The sequence below is a fragment of the Ceratotherium simum genome, chromosome 2, assembly GCF_057802395.1.
Source record: "Ceratotherium simum simum isolate JZ-2026a chromosome 2, ASM5780239v1, whole genome shotgun sequence".
Taxonomy (NCBI): Eukaryota; Metazoa; Chordata; class Mammalia; order Perissodactyla; family Rhinocerotidae; genus Ceratotherium; species Ceratotherium simum.
The window spans coordinates 79,159,794-79,177,676 of NC_141901.1; the positions used below are offsets into that span (position 1 = coordinate 79,159,794).

General features: G+C 41.0%; 1 protein-coding gene across 1 annotated transcript in view; it reads right to left on the reverse strand.

Annotated features, from left to right (window-relative positions):
* Window positions 1-2,181: 2,181 nt before the first annotated feature.
* SAMD13 (sterile alpha motif domain containing 13) overlaps window positions 2,182-17,883 on the reverse strand; it is a 37,687-nt gene continuing 21,985 nt past the window's right edge. Inside the window, exon 3 of the mRNA XM_004431545.2 lies at window positions 2,182-3,312. Coding sequence (XP_004431602.1) covers window positions 3,169-3,312 — 144 coding nt within the window. The 3' untranslated portion in view covers window positions 2,182-3,168. The remainder of the gene's footprint in view (window positions 3,313-17,883) is intronic.

Sequence of the window (17,883 nt, forward strand, 5' to 3'; positions counted from 1 at the left end):
TTGAGAATAATCAAATTCAACATTAACCAGTTCTCACATAAAATATATTGGCATGAGGGCATGCTCATTCCCACTTACATTCATGGAGTGCTTCCCCATGTAGCATGTGTATTTGCTACTAGTTGCAGACCCAGATCACATTAATAGAAATCCAGTGTGATCTGAAAAGGAATCAGATGTCTCTGGTTTTTACAGCCGTCTGAAAACAAAGGCTGCCTATCTGCTGAATTTCAAATACTTCCAGCGTCTCTCTAGGGCCTGTTTTGATCACACTGTTTCCCCAGGATTGGGAGTTAGTTGGAGGGGGGAGGACAAAAGTACCTTCAGTTATTGCCATGGCACTCAGGCCTGCCTGTCATAGGCCTTTATTCTGGGTGTAAGAAAGGCGGACTATCTTTAATTTGCTAATTTTGCCTGAAAGCTGTCAACAGAGGGCTGAGGAATGATTTATTCTTCTTGGTTTGATTTTCAATTAAGATATTTTCCTTTCCTTTTTTTTTTTCTTTTTCTGACAAGCATTTGTAGAGCAGTCCAGGTCTAAGGCTTAGTTGAGTTAGGTTGGGGTTAGTCGTGAACAAGGCTTCCAAAGAGTTGTGAAAGGTGACTGTGATAAAACATCCAGAGACCAAAGGGAGTTGGGCCCAAGTTCAAATCTAGAGAAAAACACAATTAAAGACACAGTTTCAGTGTCATTTGCTCCAAGTGTTCAATGATCAGTTGACAGTGGTGACAGGAAGTTGTCCCCTAATATCCCTTCTCCTTTATCTGCAGAATAATGGGACTATTGAGTTTTAGTTGGGCCCATGGGCTCTAAGAAAAAGAACTATTTCAAGCCTCTCTTTCAGCTTAGGTATGGCAATGTGACTGAATTGTGGACAGCAAGATATAAGAGAAAGTAGTACGTACAATTTCTTGGAAGTGTCCTTAAAAAATGGAGGTACGTTCCTCTTTCCTTTTCTTCTCCCCATCAGTTGGAATTCAAGTGGTAATGCCTAAAGCAGCCATCTTGGGCCATGAAATGATGCTGGGAGTGAACAGCATGCATGATGGAGTAAAAGGAAGCATCTGTGTCCCTTACACCATGGAGGGCCATACCATCCCTGGTCCCCCTATCTGGACATGTAAATGAAGACTAGAAAGTTTCTGTCTTATTTACATTGCCTGTCAGAGCGGGGGTGAGGGTGGGGGAGGCAGTTTTTCATCACTCACAGCCAAATCTTTTCCAAAAGGCATCAGGTGGAGGCCAGGGCCAGGGCTTGGACATTCCCCATGCTATCTCTTTGAGGCAGAGAGGCTTCAAACATCATTACTATCTCCCTTGTGGGAAACTCCTCCAGGGAGGTGGATGAAGTTCTTCATTTCATCTTCCTTCTATTGGATCTCCTGTCCCTTCTTTCCCAGCCAGGTCTCCAGCAGGCGCAGTTCTCCCCTTTCATCACCATCACTCCTCACAGTACTTAACTATATTCTGCCTTTTAGTCTTCTTATATGTTTTGTAGACTGTGATAACTTGGGGATGGAAAATGTCTCTTTTGTAACCCCTTCTCCCACTTATCATGCAAAACAAAGCATTACTTAAATTTCAGACACTCCATAAACTCCATAACTGAATTAATTTGGAATGCATTTTTAACCCCACTCATACCGTTTCCTATGTTTTTTTCATTCTCATCTTCAGACTTTGTTCTTTAGAGAAATTATCTCCACAGGGGCCTGAATTATAATACTCTCTAAAATAGTGACTCTTAACTTGAGGAGGAGGAAGAGGAACTTCAGGGAATCCATCAACTCTGCCAAGTTTTGTATGTGGGAAGCCGAGCTTTTGTCTAAAGTGAAGTCCACAGCTTTCATCAGAATTTCAAACAAAAACAAAAACACATAACTTCCACTAGCCTAAAGCATATTAAAAATCTTTGGCTGAAATAATACCTAAAAATGGTTGTTGTGTGGGGGTAAGGGAAGGAACAAGGCCTACTTGGACAATTCAGTTTATAAAGAAGATAAATCCACATATAGATCTATATATTTTCTGTATCTAATGTTTCATTTTGTTTTGTTTTGTTTTTTAAAAGGTTTAACTTTGTCTTCATGGTGTTAAGGAGAGACCTTAATTCTTAATCCTAGCTAAAGACACAACAAAACAGAAAAGATCAAAGATGCACTGGGAATAAACTGAAGCAATGTTTTATTGCGACCACAAAGCACCAATTCAACACGGCATTGACACACAGAGATTGAACAAATGTCTCTTTGAACAGAGATGTAGTAAGCCCACTTTTTCAAGTTCTTAAAAACAAGTACTCAAACCAGGAATCAAACAAAGCATCAGAGCAATTAAAAAAATATTACACCATCATGAAGGAATATATATAAAAATATTCTGTACTAGTAACAAGGCTTTTTGATCTGCAACTCTTGGCAAATTTCTTCAGAAACAAATTATTATAAATACAAACCATGAAGGTGAAAAAATGCTTTCTTCGGAAACAAAGAACCAATTTAAAAGCAAATCTATGCAGAATATACCATCACCCCCTGTGAAATGAATGTGGATGGATATCCCCAATATGCAACAGAGTTTTTCTTTTCAGAGCTACCCTTCTGCTCCTGAAGGGGCCGTGATGCACGTTCATTTCAACCATCGCAGCATATCCCAGTGAAACCTTAATAAGGTCAAGTGAAGGACCCTCTATAAAAAGGGTGTTGGCAATTCCATCCAAACAACACAAGCTCTAGGGAGCAGAAGAATTCAAGGGAGACAGCGGTCCCCTTCTCTTTCCTCCCCCTCCCCAAGTTTTCTTGTTTTTAATCTTCCTACATCTGTAACCAAAAGATGCTCATTCCATTCAATTCTTTTTTAAGGATTTTGGAAAAGCAATCTATGAAAAAAATCCCCTTGGTAGGGAGGGGTGTCTTATCATGTCAAAGATCATTCTATTTGACAAATTCCACAAGGAAAATAATCCCGTCCACATGCTGTCCTTGCTCCTCCTGGCTGAATTCAGGTCAGCCGATGGATTGCCTAGACTATCCAATAGGATAACGTTTCATTTGATTGAAATTCTTTACATATACACATGTATGTATTCTGTTTGCAAAGTTTCATCACATGAAACTAAATTATGTCATTATGTATTTTTTGAGATCTAAGACCCCAATGTGACTGTACTATGAAGAGCTGTTCTTTAAATGCTTTGTCTGCAGAGGTTTTACATGATACTCATAGATTTTCAGAGCAGGCCCCAATTTTAACTGAAGTCCTGTCAACACATCATTTCTTGTCATCAATAGCAGGGATTTTCCATCAATTTCCTATAATGGAAGCAGAGGGTAAAGCCAATGTGTAAGTCCAAAATCTCAAGGATAATGAAGAAAAAAGGAAGTTCAAAGGAAAAAGTCATATTGATTGTCCCCAAGCTAAAAACATTACTTTTTTATTTGTGCCAAAATGGGAAAAATGGAATCTTCTATTTTTATCTTCCATCTTTTACTTTTATTTTTGGATTAGATACAATCTATAGCTGATCTTGTTTTCAAGATCACATCTTAAAAAACTGACAGCAAGCTTGGAGTATGTACCCTTAAGGATCAAAGATGTTGCTTCTGAAAGGAATGATGACACTTTCAATTTATAAAATATATTAAAGTTTATGCAGAATTTTTGTGTACTTAATTCCTAAAACAACTATAAATTAGGATGAGCAGGGATTATCATGTTAATGTTACAGGGAAACCAAGGATCAAGGCAAGAAGTTAACCTGGCCAAAATCAAGAAGTTAGGAAAGGGTGGCAGAGGACTTGAACTCTTATCTGCCTACAGCCAAAGCTGATGTTCTTTTCATAACCCCCTTCTGTTTCTCTTGACACGCAGAAGTAAATATGTGTTGTCTAGATGAACCAATGAGGACTACAGTCTTGGGTTTTCTGAAATCTTGTCAATCACAACGATGGACATTGGCAAAATGACTCACTCTCTGTGAACGTCTTTCCTGCCTTTTAAAAGGAGAACCATCCTGCCATAACTCAAAAATCGACCTCTCACGCTGAGGGCCCTACCACACTTACTCTCAATGGATCCTCAAGATTCCAAATAAGCTAGTGAAAGGCAGAGCTTTGCCCACTGAAAATTCCCTCCCCTGTTCTCCTCAGAGTCCACTCCCTACACCCTTCAGGTAGCCAACCAGGTACGTCACTCCACATACCCTGGAGACTACAAAGCTTTGGGGTGAAATAAAAATGGGCTTCTCATGAAAGAGATAAGGACCCCAAATACAGAAAGTAGTCGGAAACCTTTAGAAAAGAAGCACTGAAGATAATGCTGAATACCACCTTATTTTTGTTATTGTTTATTGTGGGGACAAGCTGAGCTGGTTCTTAGGGAACTTGGGTTCAAGAGATGGACCAGCTGTGCATGCTTGGTAAGCCTCAACACATCTGTTCATGACTTTACCCACATATGTCTATGCCTACCTCCCCCACTGATGGACAGACAAGGGGACCCAGTGTGCAACTGCAGCTACATAAAACTGTGACTCCCTCCCACACCATCCCCAAGAGGGCCATTGCTCCAAACTCTCTCATGTAGTTTGCCAGGCTGTGAAGAAAATGCGCTTTGAATGTCTGAGTATGTGGGAGAAATAGCACTGGGCTAGGGGCTGAAAAAACACCCACTTTGTGGCCTCAGGCAAGTCCCTTCTTCCTCTGTCTGCTCGGTTGGTAATGTGGGGATATTGAGTTTCCGACAGGATTCCATGAGATACCACTCTTGCAAATGCTCCTTGAGCTATAAGTTGTACAATCACTTGTCGTTATTCCTCGACAGGACCATGGCCCTCATTTCACTTGTCAACCACCCTACACGAACCAGAGCAGGAAAAGGAATTACTTCTAATCAGTCTATGTTGTTTTTGAGTTTTAGAAGCCTTTATTTTGTCGACTACTGGAAAACAGAATGGCTCACATTAATTTGTGAGAGACAACTATTCAAAACCATAGCACATAAAAAAGCAGTTGGTTGATATGGCAAGAGTGGGAAATTATTTAAGGACATAGGAATTGACTTTCCAATTCTAAAGTGTCTTTTTCTATTTAGGCAGCTAGTAACCCCAAAGATTGCGCATCATTAAAATCTGTTAAGTATGAGAGTTGGCAAAGGAGCTTTTGACACCTGGCAACCGCAGTAGTAGTTCTGAAGGCATTGTGAGGTCACAGGAATCTGAGTCATAGGTTATTTCAAAGCTCATGCTCTATCTTACCCACTGAGATGAATATTGAGTCACTTGGAATGCCTTAAAAAACAGCAAAGCCCTTCATGCTCCCTCTCTTTCCTTTGCTGTTGTTTGCTTGTACCTAACTTACTACATGTTTTAAACTGGCCTCAGGAAGAGATGACACTGCTTTCATTTCAATACAAGAAAACTTCCTTGACTAACTGAAAGTGAATTTTTTTTTATCTCTGCTGGCAAAAAGTCATTCTATAACTCAGCACTTCTGTCAAAAGCCAAGTAGTCTAGGAAAAATGCTGAAATTCGGATTTTATTTAAGACAAAATGGAAAATCATGTTTCATGCTGCAATTTGATTTTCCCTTTGTTCAGTAGCCACACTGCCATTCACCTCAGACTAGGGTTGGGAAAAAGAAAGCTCCATCTGGAAATCCTCATTTTAAACATTTTGAAATGAATATAATTCATAGATACAACAAAACTTTGCTCTTAACCCATGACTATAGCAACTCAGATGACTGGGAGTGGATATGGCATAACGTGAGCTTCCAAGCTGAGCAAACCGCAGACTGAACTCTGTCTCCACAATGTATTGTGTGACCCTGGGTAAGGGACTTAACTTCCCTGAGCCTCAGTTTCCTCATTTGTAAAATGGAAATAAACCTCTGAAGGATTTTGGAGATTGGAAACGATTCATTCATGTAAGGCACCTAGCACAGTGCCTGACATCTAGGAGGTTCTCAATGACTACTAAGTGGAAATGTATAGGCTCTGAAAGAAACGGGATGTGTTCCAATTCCAAATCCATCTTCTGCTTCCTTTCTGGAAGTGTGCTCCCTGCCCGAATGCTATCCTTTGCCAGAGGGATACAGGTATATTTCTGTTCAAGTTCAGAAAATTCACTGAGATTAAAAAAGTTCAAAGACTACATAAAACATTTATTTCATAAAAATCGCAAACACAGGAAAGTTCTTTAAGAAAGCTAATCATTCGTTATATAACTTCTATAAAAGATTGAGAGGCAAATGAAATGCAAATTTTGCCAGTAGGCATAGTATACTAGAATGGGCAAGAGACTGGAAACTGGAAGACAGGGGTTCTAATGCAGACTCCATCAAGTAACTTTCCACAAGGAACCACCCTCTGGATTCCAGTCTGATTATTAGTATAAATGAAGGGGTTGGAGTGTGACCATATCCAGTCAAACAAACAAAAAAATCCCATGATTTTGTAAGTACATCATGATTAAAGCCAAAACAAAAAAATAATTCACATCTTGGGATCTTGTTTACATTTCTGTGTTAAGGGATAATCATTTGTTAGTTTCAGTGAAAGTTTTTACATTGCTTGTATCTTTTGTCTTCAAGTAAGAGTAACCAAGTACCTGTTGGGCAATAATATTCAAATGTTTGCATACTTAATAAGTTCCAGCAAGTACTCATGCATAGAAGTAAGGTTTACAGATGACAAGTATAAATATCCAATGAGGGTGAGACCCTAGATCTAGAAATAAATGAGTCGTATCCATAGATGTTACAGCTCAGTAGATAAGCATGTGTTTTAGAGTAAGACGCTATTTTACTGCTTATTAGGTGAGGCCTGGGGCAAGTTTCTTAATCTCTCTAAGCCTCATTTCCTTATCTAGATGATGGGGGGAAAGTAGCTACTGTATTTCACTGCTGAGAGGATTATTGAGATAACACATGTGAAGTAGAATTCCTGACGTCTACTGAGCACTCAATAAATGCTAGCTATTAAAAAAAGTATATTAAAAAATCTTAACCCATTTACTTTTAACTCTTTCTCTCTGCCAACATTAATCTACACATAGGTAACTCTTTCAAATGAGCCTAATTGTGAAATGGTCCATTGGAAATGTATGGGAAGAAAGAAGATGAAATAGGAAGAGAAAAAGCAAAGAGAAAAGAGGAGATGGGAAGAGGCTACAAAGAGATAAAGAGTGGCCATCAAGAAAGAGATAACTGGATAATAGCAAGGTACAGAAGGAAAAAAGTCAAAGAGAAGTTAATGGGACTTATGATGGAAGGGTCCTGCAACTGATTCAGAAGGCCATATTTGTGGTGTTGGTCTCTACTGTCCCAAATATAGTGCAGGGGAAAAGAAGGCTCAGTTTAGAACCAGAAGACGGGCTGGAAGCCAAACTCTGCTGCTTCCTAGTTCCTTGTACAAGATCTGGCCCATTACTCCCTTCCTCTGTGAAATGAGAAGTTTGGACTAAGCTGACTTCTGTCCATTTCAGTTCAATACACTCTCAGATTCCAATTCTGTCTTTGATAAGCATCAGACTCACCAGCTTCATAGGAAAGTCTCCTGTGAATGAACACAGCAGCAACTCCATATCAATGATGTAGAGGAATCTGATGAAATAGGCTTTCTTTTTTCACTTCAGTCTTCCTTCCCACATTTTCTAGAACTTTCTTTGTAACAATTCTCTTGCCATTCACTATCTGGCTACAAGTGGTGACCAATCTGAAGTTTCCCATTCCACTGCTTACAAAGGGTACAAATGTCCCAGAGGAAGGTGGACTTGGTCTGGAACCCAGAGATACAAAAGTGGAAAATCCTGTGTCCAATATGGGCATCACATCAAAGAAGGAGGAACAGAATCTCCTGGCCCTACCCACACGGCCAGTGGAAAAATAATCTCCTGAGAAGAGGTCTTCATCTTCAAAGACATTTTGAAAGCCACGGTGTGGCCTCTCAAACCACAGTTCCCCCTTCGAATAGTTTTTGTTTCTGTTGTCTCCATAGCGGTTCCCTCTGGACTTGTCATAGTTGTTGCGTTTCTCAGCATCGGACAAGATCTCATAGGCCTCTGCTACTTGTTTGAATTTCTCCTCAGCTGCCTCCTTGTTTTCTGGGTTCTTGTCTGGGTGCACCTGAAGAGCTAACTGGTGATAAGCCTTCTTAATATCAGAAGAGGAAGCATTTTGAGGCACCCCTAGTACTTTGTAGTAATTCGCCATGTTTCTTTAAAGGAAACAGAGTCTATTCTCTGAAGAATTTCCATGTAACTTTGGAAAGGAAGATGGCGAACTACTCAAATTTACACCAAGACCCTTTGAATCTTATCACATGGTTCTTGGGACAAAGTCCCTTCTGGGGGAGAAATTCCTCTTTGGGGTAGGTATCCTCTACTATGCCCCCACCCCCTCCCTGCCCTCTGCAGCTCACTGTGGGTGGAGTGACTATGAGCTCAACACTATCAGCCAATGACTCTCAGCTGATACTGTGCTTGCCTTGCATTCCTATTGGTGGAAAATTGGTGGTGGATAATATACATATTGGGGACACTTCATCTAGTTTAAAAAAACCAACATTGATAAAGTCTCACTTGCTTATGTTTTTTTTTAGTTTCCCTAGTCTGGGTAGGCATGTCATCCGAAAAGATTCCTTTATGACCAATGTCAAATAGTGTGTTGCCTGTATTTTCTTCTATGAGTTTTATAGTTTCAGGTCTCACCTTTAGGTCTTTGATCCATTTTGAGTTAATTTTTGTGAATGGCGATAGCAGATGCTCCACTTTCATTCTTCTGCATGTGGCTGTCCAGTTTTCCCAACACCATTTATTGAAGAGATTTTCCTTGCTCCATTGTATGTTCTTTGCTCCTTTGTCGAAAATTAGCTGTCTGTATATGTGTGGTTTTATTTCTGGGCTTTCAATTCTGCTCCATTGATCTGTGTGTCTGTTTTTGTACCAGTACCATGCTGTTTTGATTACTATTGCTTTGTAGTATGTTTTGAAGTCAGGGGGATTGTGATACCTCCAGCTTTGTTCTTTTACAGATGGCCAATAGGCACACGAAAAGATGTTCAACATCACTAATCATCAGGAAAATGCAAATCAAAACAACACTAAGATATCACCTCACACCCATTAGAATGGCTATAATCACCAAGACAAAAAACAACAAATGTTGGAGAGGATGTGGAGAAATGGGATCCCTCATACACAGCTGGTGGGAATGCAAACTGGTGCAGCCTCTATGGAAAACAGTACGGAGATTCCTCAAAGAATTAAAAATAGAAATACCCTATAATCCAGCTATCCCACTACTGGGAATCTATCCAACAAACCTGAAATCAAGAATCCAAAGAGGCTTATGCACCCCTATGTTCACTGCAGCATTATTCACTATAGCCAAGAAGTGGAAGCAACCTAAGTGTCCCTCAACTGATGATTGGATCAAGAAGATGTGGTGTATATATATATACAATGGAATACTACTCAGCCATAAAAAAAGACAAAATCATCCCATTTGCAACAACATGGATGGGCCTGGAGGGTATTATGTTAAGTGAAGTAAGCCAGAAAGAGAAAGACAAACACCGTATGATCTCACTCATATGTGGAATATAAACCAACACGTGGACAGAGAAAACTGTATTGTGGCTACCAGGGGCACTGGGGGTAGGGGGTGGGCACAAGGGGTGAAGGGAGACATATATATGGTGATGGACAAACAAAAACGTACAACCCAAAATTTCACGTTATAAACTATTAAAACATCAATTAAAAAAAAACCCAACATTGAGCAGCTTGTTTATAGAGAAACTATTTGTGTTGCTCAAAAAGAAGGCTTTACCTTGTTTGTTAAAGTAACAGAAGAGGGGCCAGCCCAGTGGTGTCACAGTTGGGTTCGTGCATACTGCTTTGGCGGCCCAGGGTTCACCGGTTCGGATCCTGGGCGCAGACCTACTCATTGCCCATCAATCCATGCTGAGGCACGGTCCCATATAGAAGAGCTACAAGTCTACAACTATGATACACAACTATGTACTGGGGCTTTGGGGAGAAAAAAGAAAAAGAGGAAGATTGGCAACAGATGTTAGCGCAGGGCCAACCTCCCTCAAAAAAAAAAAAAAAGTAACAGAAGAAATGGGTCTTGCACTTAAATCAGACAGAAAATCTGTTTTTGGCCCATTGTGGGGGCTAATGCCTTTGGTGATTTAATGGGTATCTCCCCGTGTTATTTAATATTTGCTGCTGGCACAAAGTGGGTAATAAAGGGGTTCTATTACAAAAATAATCTTGTACACATCTCTAAGGAAGGAAAAAGAATGAAAGTCACTTCATCAAATGAAGAAACTGGGTTAGAGATGTCTGCCTAGATTTAAAAAAAGCACAGATTTAAGGAGCAGAATTAGAAATGAAAGCTTTCCATGTACAGTCAGATAAAGCTTCTTCACTTCAGTTGATCTTTTCAAGTTAGCCTTTTTGAAACTCATCTCTGGACTTAAGAACAAAACGAAGTAGTAGCATCACAACAGCAAATGCTTTAAAAAATGGCTTTAAATCTCAAGTGTAGCAAGGGCTGCTGGCTGCTCTTTTTCCAGGACACACAACGACACACTTCCCAGACTTCCTTGCAGTTTGGTGTGGCCATGTGACCATGTTCTGGCCAAGGACATGTGGAGGGACGACGTGCATCTCTTTCAGGTCTGACTCATAAAACCACCAATGTGTGCTCCTCCTTGCTCTTTATCCTTACACCAACCGGATGTCAATGCCCAGATGATTTGAAAGCCTCTGGCTGAAGATGACAGAGTCTCCATCAGGCTGGGTTCTTGAATTACAGTGAAGCAGAACACCGTCACCAACCACCTCGGACTATTTATATGAGAAATAAACTTTTACTGTAATGAAGCCATTATACATGTTTTCATCTACTGTGAGAGCAGGTAGCCTACTCAAATACACCAACAACCATTTCTACAACTTCACCTTCACTTTTAGAACCTACTCCTATAATGCCATCAACCAGAAGAGTCCTCCCTCTACAACACTGAAGCCCAACATCTTATCTTTCACTCCTCACTCCCATTACAGCCACTGTTTTATTTCAACTTCACTTTCTCCAGGGTTATGAGTCCTCTTCAGACTCTTCTTTTGTAGAGTCTGTACCCCCTGGTTGGCCCTGGGAACCATTCTTTTACATGTCCTCTCAAATTGCCCTCTTAGGCTATTAGCTCTCTACTGTGCCCATGCCATAAACACCCATCCAGGAACAGTCTAGCAATCCAGCTTTTCTGACTTCTATACCTGGTGTAGCTGGGAAAAAAATCAAGAAACCATGAAGATGAAGCACTATACATGAGCAGTGTTCCAGTCTCAGCTGGGTCGGTAGAATACCTCAACAGTTCTTTTATTTATCCTGGGTCAGCTGCCTCTCCCATTCCCCTTGGTGGCTATTCTTAACCTTCACTCTCCTCTAGTTCCTTATTAAACCTCTACCCATCCCTGTCCACTCCAAGCAGAAGAGCTTGCCTCTTGTTCAGCAAAGGAAATGGAGGCTGTCAGGAACTCCCTTCACGTCCCTGAGGACAAGGACAATCTTAGCTATATCTGTACACATCCTCACCTATGCCCCCAGAGCATAGGAAGGATAGAGGAAAGACAGGAAAACAGAGAAAGATATCCCTGTCTTGCTCAGAACTAATCCCTTTATATTTTTTTAAAATAAAATAGTTGAATTTTTTTATTCACCAACTTGAAACATCATGTACTTTATGGCTGACATTAAATTTTTAAATTTTATCATGGTAAAATATATATAACATAAAGTAGGCTATATTAACTATTATTAAGTGTACAATTCAGTGGCATTAATTACATTCACAATGTTGTGCAGTCATCGCCACTATCTATTTTTTAAACTCTTCCATCATCCCAAACAGAAATCCCATTAAGCAATAACTCTCCCCTCTCCCTTAGCCCTTGATAACCTCTAATCTACTTTGTACTTCTATGAATTTGCTTATTTTAGATATTTCACATAAATGGAATCATACAATATTTGACTGGCTTATTTCACGTAGCATAATGTTTTCAAGGTTCATCCATGTTATAGCGTGTGTCAGAACTTCATTCCTTTTTATGGCTGAATAATATTCCATTATATACATATGCCACATTTTGTTTATCCATTTATCTGTTCACAGACACTTGAGTTGTTTCCACCTTTTGGTTATTGTGAATAATGCTGCAATGAACATTTGTGTACAAGTATCTGCTTGAGTCCTTCTTTTCAATTCTTTTGTGTGGAATTGCTGGGTCATATGGTAATTCTGTGCTTAACTTTTTGAAGGACTGCCACACTGTTTTCTACAGTGGCTGCACCATTTTACATTCCCACCAGCAATGCGTGAGGGTTCTAATTACTCCTTATCCTCACCCCTCCATACTCTTTTGATATCATTCCTTTCCTTATCCTCAGGGAGTTTGCTTCATTTAACTGTGCTCAATTTCAGTCAATTTTAACCTGTCCAATTCTTCTGGCTACTTTCCTGCATGTAAATAAATTTGAGTGTCTCCTCTCTTAGAAAAGAGCCCTCATCCCTACATGACCCTCCAGCTACTGGTTCTCCCTCCACTTGCCTGCCTCCCACTCATTCGTCAACTTGGAGGAAGGGGTTCTCCACCCCCCACACAGTCATCTATACTCCTCCCCCCACTCCACTGAAATTCCACCGGCATTCACAGACCCCATCGAGCTGCACCTTTTTGAAGTATTTGACCTTGTTGATCATTTCATTCTTCTTGAAGCTCTCCCCTTCATTGTTTCTATACAACCTCTCATTACTGGTTCTCTGCCCACTTCCCTGAATGCTCTTTCTCAGTCGCTTTTGCTCGTTGCCTTTCTTCTCCTAACAATTAAAACTGTGGTGTTCTGCAGGGTGCTGTCCTTGGCCTTTTCCCCTGAAAAGGTGCTGTCCTAAAGGCCTCTCTCATTCCCACCCTCTCCTATGACTGCTGATGATTCTCACATCTCTGTTCCCAGGCCTCAATCTTCCCCTGAGCTGTCTGCTAGATAAATCCGCTTAGATGTATTACAGGCCCTCAAATTTAAGGTGTCCCAAACTGCGCTCATTGTACCCCTTTTAAAACTTACCTCCCTGTTAAACAGACATGCTGGTTGATGGCACTACTTTACAACCACTCAACCTGGAGACTTAGCAGTCACCAAAGCCTCCTCCCGTTCCCACCCGTGAGCAATGAGCTCAGTGGTAGGGCTACAGGAGAGAACTGAGACTGGACAGATCTTCACGCTCCATTGCCAATGATCCACTAAATTCTTTTGACCGTCTTCCCCAGACTTTCTAGTCGATCTCTCCCTTTCCATCTCCAATGGAACGATCACAAAAGCTTTCCTGCCTTCCGTCTCCTTGTCCTCCAAGCCACTCTCCACATGGCCACTAGATCGATCTTTCAAAACCACATCTCATCCTGGCGCTCCCCACTTACTATCTTTCAGTGGCTTCCTAGGGCCTCTCAGGTAAAGTCTCTTTTCTGCCAGCAAACCAGACTGTTATCTGGACCCCTGTTTACCTTTCAGTTGTATCCCTTGGCATTCTCTGCACCACACCTCTTACTCTGAGGTACTTAGAGTTCTCAAGATAAACCATGTTTTTTCATGTCCCCATGCCTTTGTATTTGATCCTCCTTCTGCCTGGAATCTTCTGTGTTTCCTTCAAATGGTTCTCATATCAACAGTGGTTTCAGGTGGTTTTATTAAAGCAAAATAATATTCGTAATAATGAGCATCATTTTACTTTCAGAGTTTTATATTTATCCTAATGAGCATCAGAAAAAGCTGTAACAACTATGGAAACAACTAATCAAGTGAATAAGCCAAAGAAGCACCACATACCTGGCTACCTTATAACTCTTCTCATTCCAACTGAAAGACTTAACCATTTGGGATTTTTGGTTTATATAGAAATCTATTCTACTTCAGTCAAAAATTCAAAAGGTTCTTTCCTTACCGGTTTTGCTTTCAATTCTCTTGGCTATTTTCTCATTGTTAGTATTACCCACTTGCTTTTTAACTCTTTTCTAAATTTTTATGGGCTGGAAGGACACGTTAGCAGAATTTGAGTTGCCACTTCCACTGCTCATTATGCTATAAAATATTTTAAGCATTTCAGAAGCTTTCAACCGTTAAGAAACACCAGATGTCAATGCACTTTGGATAGTTTCAGTACTTGGTATTATAAAATGCTGATAAAGTAATAAAAGTTATTTCCAATTTGTGGGGTTTTAACTCGTCTAATTCAGAGCTGGATTTACCATGAAGCTAATAAAACTCAGGTTTTGCCTTAGCAATATTGTATTCATCATTTTGTAATGTTTTTTCCCCAAGCAGGGCTCTTAGAATTGCATAAGCTTTAGGACCCCCAAAACCTAGATTTGTCCCGGGTCTAATTAGAAATAGCCATCCAGAATGACTACAGTTGAAATCCATCTGACCATGATTTGGGACACATGCTCGGGGCTGCTCTGACTGGCCTCCCCACTTTACTACTCCGTTTGAGGTGGTTAGTGTTACCTGGCAATTTGTAGCACTAAGAAATTTTATTTATATTTATTAAGTCAGTGGATTCAGAAATGTATCAGAAGTTAGCAATAAGCCATCTAAAAAGAAATGCCAAGCTTTGTGTTTCAAATGAATGGCTTAAACAACCAGTTGGTCATTTCAGAGTAAAATACTGTTCTTATACATGTGGTTTGGGGAAAGTGAGAAGATAGAGTAAAATTAATTTGTCACCATGAGTTGCATATTATTTTGTCATGATACTCTGAGAAAAAAATTAACTTAGTGATACATATTGTTCTAGAAACAGAATCACTGATGTCACTCACTTGTAAGTTTGAGGAATCTGAACAATATGAATTATATGACATTGAATGGCAGATCTCTATCTTCCATCTTCTTCATATATATTCTGTGTATATGAGTCAGACAGATAATGACGCAGAAATGAAGTGACTACACTACAATGGGCAGAACTGTCTTTTGACCTGTAGTTAGGGTGAAGTTTGAGTGGTGAAGTTGCTGTACTGGACTGCCAGAATTCCTTAACGGGCAACTAATAGCATTGTCAATAGAGATAGCTTTACACCAGAGAATGATGCTCATTTAGCCTTCAGAGTTTGACAAAATAAACCTCATCCTAAATGTTCTGTGTGAGGAAGGTGGAGATGATTTGAATGAGTTAGTCAAAAGGTTCCCTTTTAAAACTAAAGCTCTTAGGAAAGTAAAATTCCTAAGTACCTTTGATTCTTGAAAACCAGGCAATCCATATTCCTGGGCAAGTGCCAATTTTTTATCATCCAGTTACAAAAATTCAACAGTATATGTACAACATCTCAAGTGGTTTTGTGTCCTATGCTGTGCATTGAAAGCATACTTCATGAGGGCCAGTTCCAAGATATCTCTTGCCTCAAAGCAGGAGCTTGTGCAACATTCTACTTGTTTAACTCAATATTCACTTTATAGAAATCTGAGCCCTAGAAAGGCAAACTCTCCAGGATCATCCAGTGACCATGAGTCAATCAAGAGAAAAGAAGTCACGACTCTCACTCATGCCTTTCACCACAGCCTAAGAGGTCTGTCTGCTAGAGGACACTCGGGAAAACAGCCACCACACCATGGGTCTGTGGGAAAGACAGACAGTACCGACAGTGCTGTAATCACTGCCTCCTGCTCTTATGGGCCAGTGAACCCTCTGGAGCAGGATGTTAATGAGGCCAAGGGGCTGAGGGAGAGCAACATCACTGGTCACAAAAGGGGAATGGCCCGAACAGTAATACAACCCCAAACGTACACACTAAGACACTGGATCACTGCAGGAGTGGGAGGGAGCTGGGCAGGGGCCTAGGCCTTCCCTCTTGACAGTTCTTTTGGCTTGTAGTTGTGGCTCACAGGGAAGGCTCAAAAGAGGTTTGTCAGAAGAAAACTTGGTGGAGATAATTGCACCAGTGGGAAACAATGGAGATAATTGTTATGTGGCAGTGTGCCTGCACAGGGAAAGGAGGTTATGCAAAGATCATCACCTTAAGCCAGCTGCCTCTCCATACCACAGGAACATGGGGCACCATTCCTGCACTTTGGACAAATCTCACTCAGTAGCCTGACATCTTCCAAGGGAGCATGCTACTAGAAAGCCACATCTGAGTCTGGTTGCCACAGCAATAGAATATCTAAAAACATACTCTGAGACCATACCATGAGGACTGATACTCTCCTGAAAGTCGGCCCATCTGATGGTGGATGTGTCTGGCATCAGTGTCAGTGTCTTAGTAAGCTTAGGCTGCTATAACAAGATACCATAGATTGGGTGGCTTAAACAAAACAGACATTTATTTATCACAGTTCTGGAGGCTGGAAGTTCAAGATCACAGTGCCAACGTGGTCGGGTTCTTGGCAAGGGCCTCTTCCTGGCTTGCAGATGGATGCCCTCTTGCTGTATCCTCACATGGCAAAGAGAGAAAGAGCAAGCTCTCTGGTCCCTTCTTTTCAGGGCACTAATCTCATCATAAGGCTTCCACTCTCATGACCTCACCTAAATCTAATTATCTCCCAAAGCCTCCACCTCCTAATACCATCACACTGGGAGTTAGGATTTCAACATACAAATGTTGCCGGGACACAAGTATTTAGTACATGACAGTCAGCCATGAAACTAAGCTCCCCACATCATTGGCAACTGTGCTCCCCTTTCTGGACCTGCCTTTTCTAAGGTGGTTTAGGGGATGCTCTCCATCCCTGTCTCACTTCCATCAAATGGCAGGGCAAAGCCTTCCCTGAGGAAATTTAAGGATGTGGCCATTCTTATTGTTTCTCAGCTGCTGTGACCTGGAAGATGTGCCTGGAAGGGTCAAGTATTTGGGCTGGGGGTGGCCTGCAGTCTTCCCATCTGGGATGAACTTGGTGAGTGACTGCTTGAGATTGCTAAGAAGATCTTGGGAGGTAAACATCGATGGCCTCTGAAGCACGATGACGGAAGAGGTAGGTTAACATGGTAGAAGATCCTGATCCCCAACCCTCAGGAAAACCACAGCAGCTACTTGTCTTATCAGCCTGAGCCTCGCCAGTGGGTCCCTCCTTGCCCTCTACCTCCTTTAGTGAGAAGAGGAAAGGAGAATTTCACAGCAGGAGGAAGATTTGGATCATTTTCAGAGACTAATTCAAGGCAGACTCTTTCCCCCACCCAACCACCTTTCTAGGAGAATGAAGGAACTCGAGCTTCTAGGCCATGCTTGCAAAACTCCAGTCCCCTGGGAATTCATCTCTCAGGCTCCCAACTTGGTGGGCTCAACACAGTAGCAAGATGATGCTCCTCTCCCCCCTTGAAGGACTTCTGAATGAAATGCTTTGGGAGAATTTGTTCCCTTTTGCATCCCAGTATCACTGGTGCCAGAGTGATGTCATCCCTGGGAGAAAGGGCCTGCTCCTGGGCCAAGCTCAGAGCTGGCTAGTTCCATTCGGAGGTCTTGCACAGAATCCGGAAGGCCCAAAGAATAACCCCCTCCCACCAATCTGGGACATCTGCCTCAGAGGAGTGTGAGCCAAAGCTTGATCTGAAAAATGCTTTGGGCAGCTGGGAATTTGGCCAAGAGACCTTTTAGCTAAGTCCTTTTTTTTTTAACCTTTCACAATATTATTTAAATTTAATTTTTGAAGCAAGTTACTCAACTGCAATGACACAAATGGACATTATACCATTAAAAACCAAAATAAAATATGTTCCAGCTGATCGGCCTTCCACTTTCCAACCTGAGCTATTTTGTCCCCACAATTTTACAAAAATTTTCAAATGTAAAGTTGTTAGAATATTATAGTGAAAACCCATAT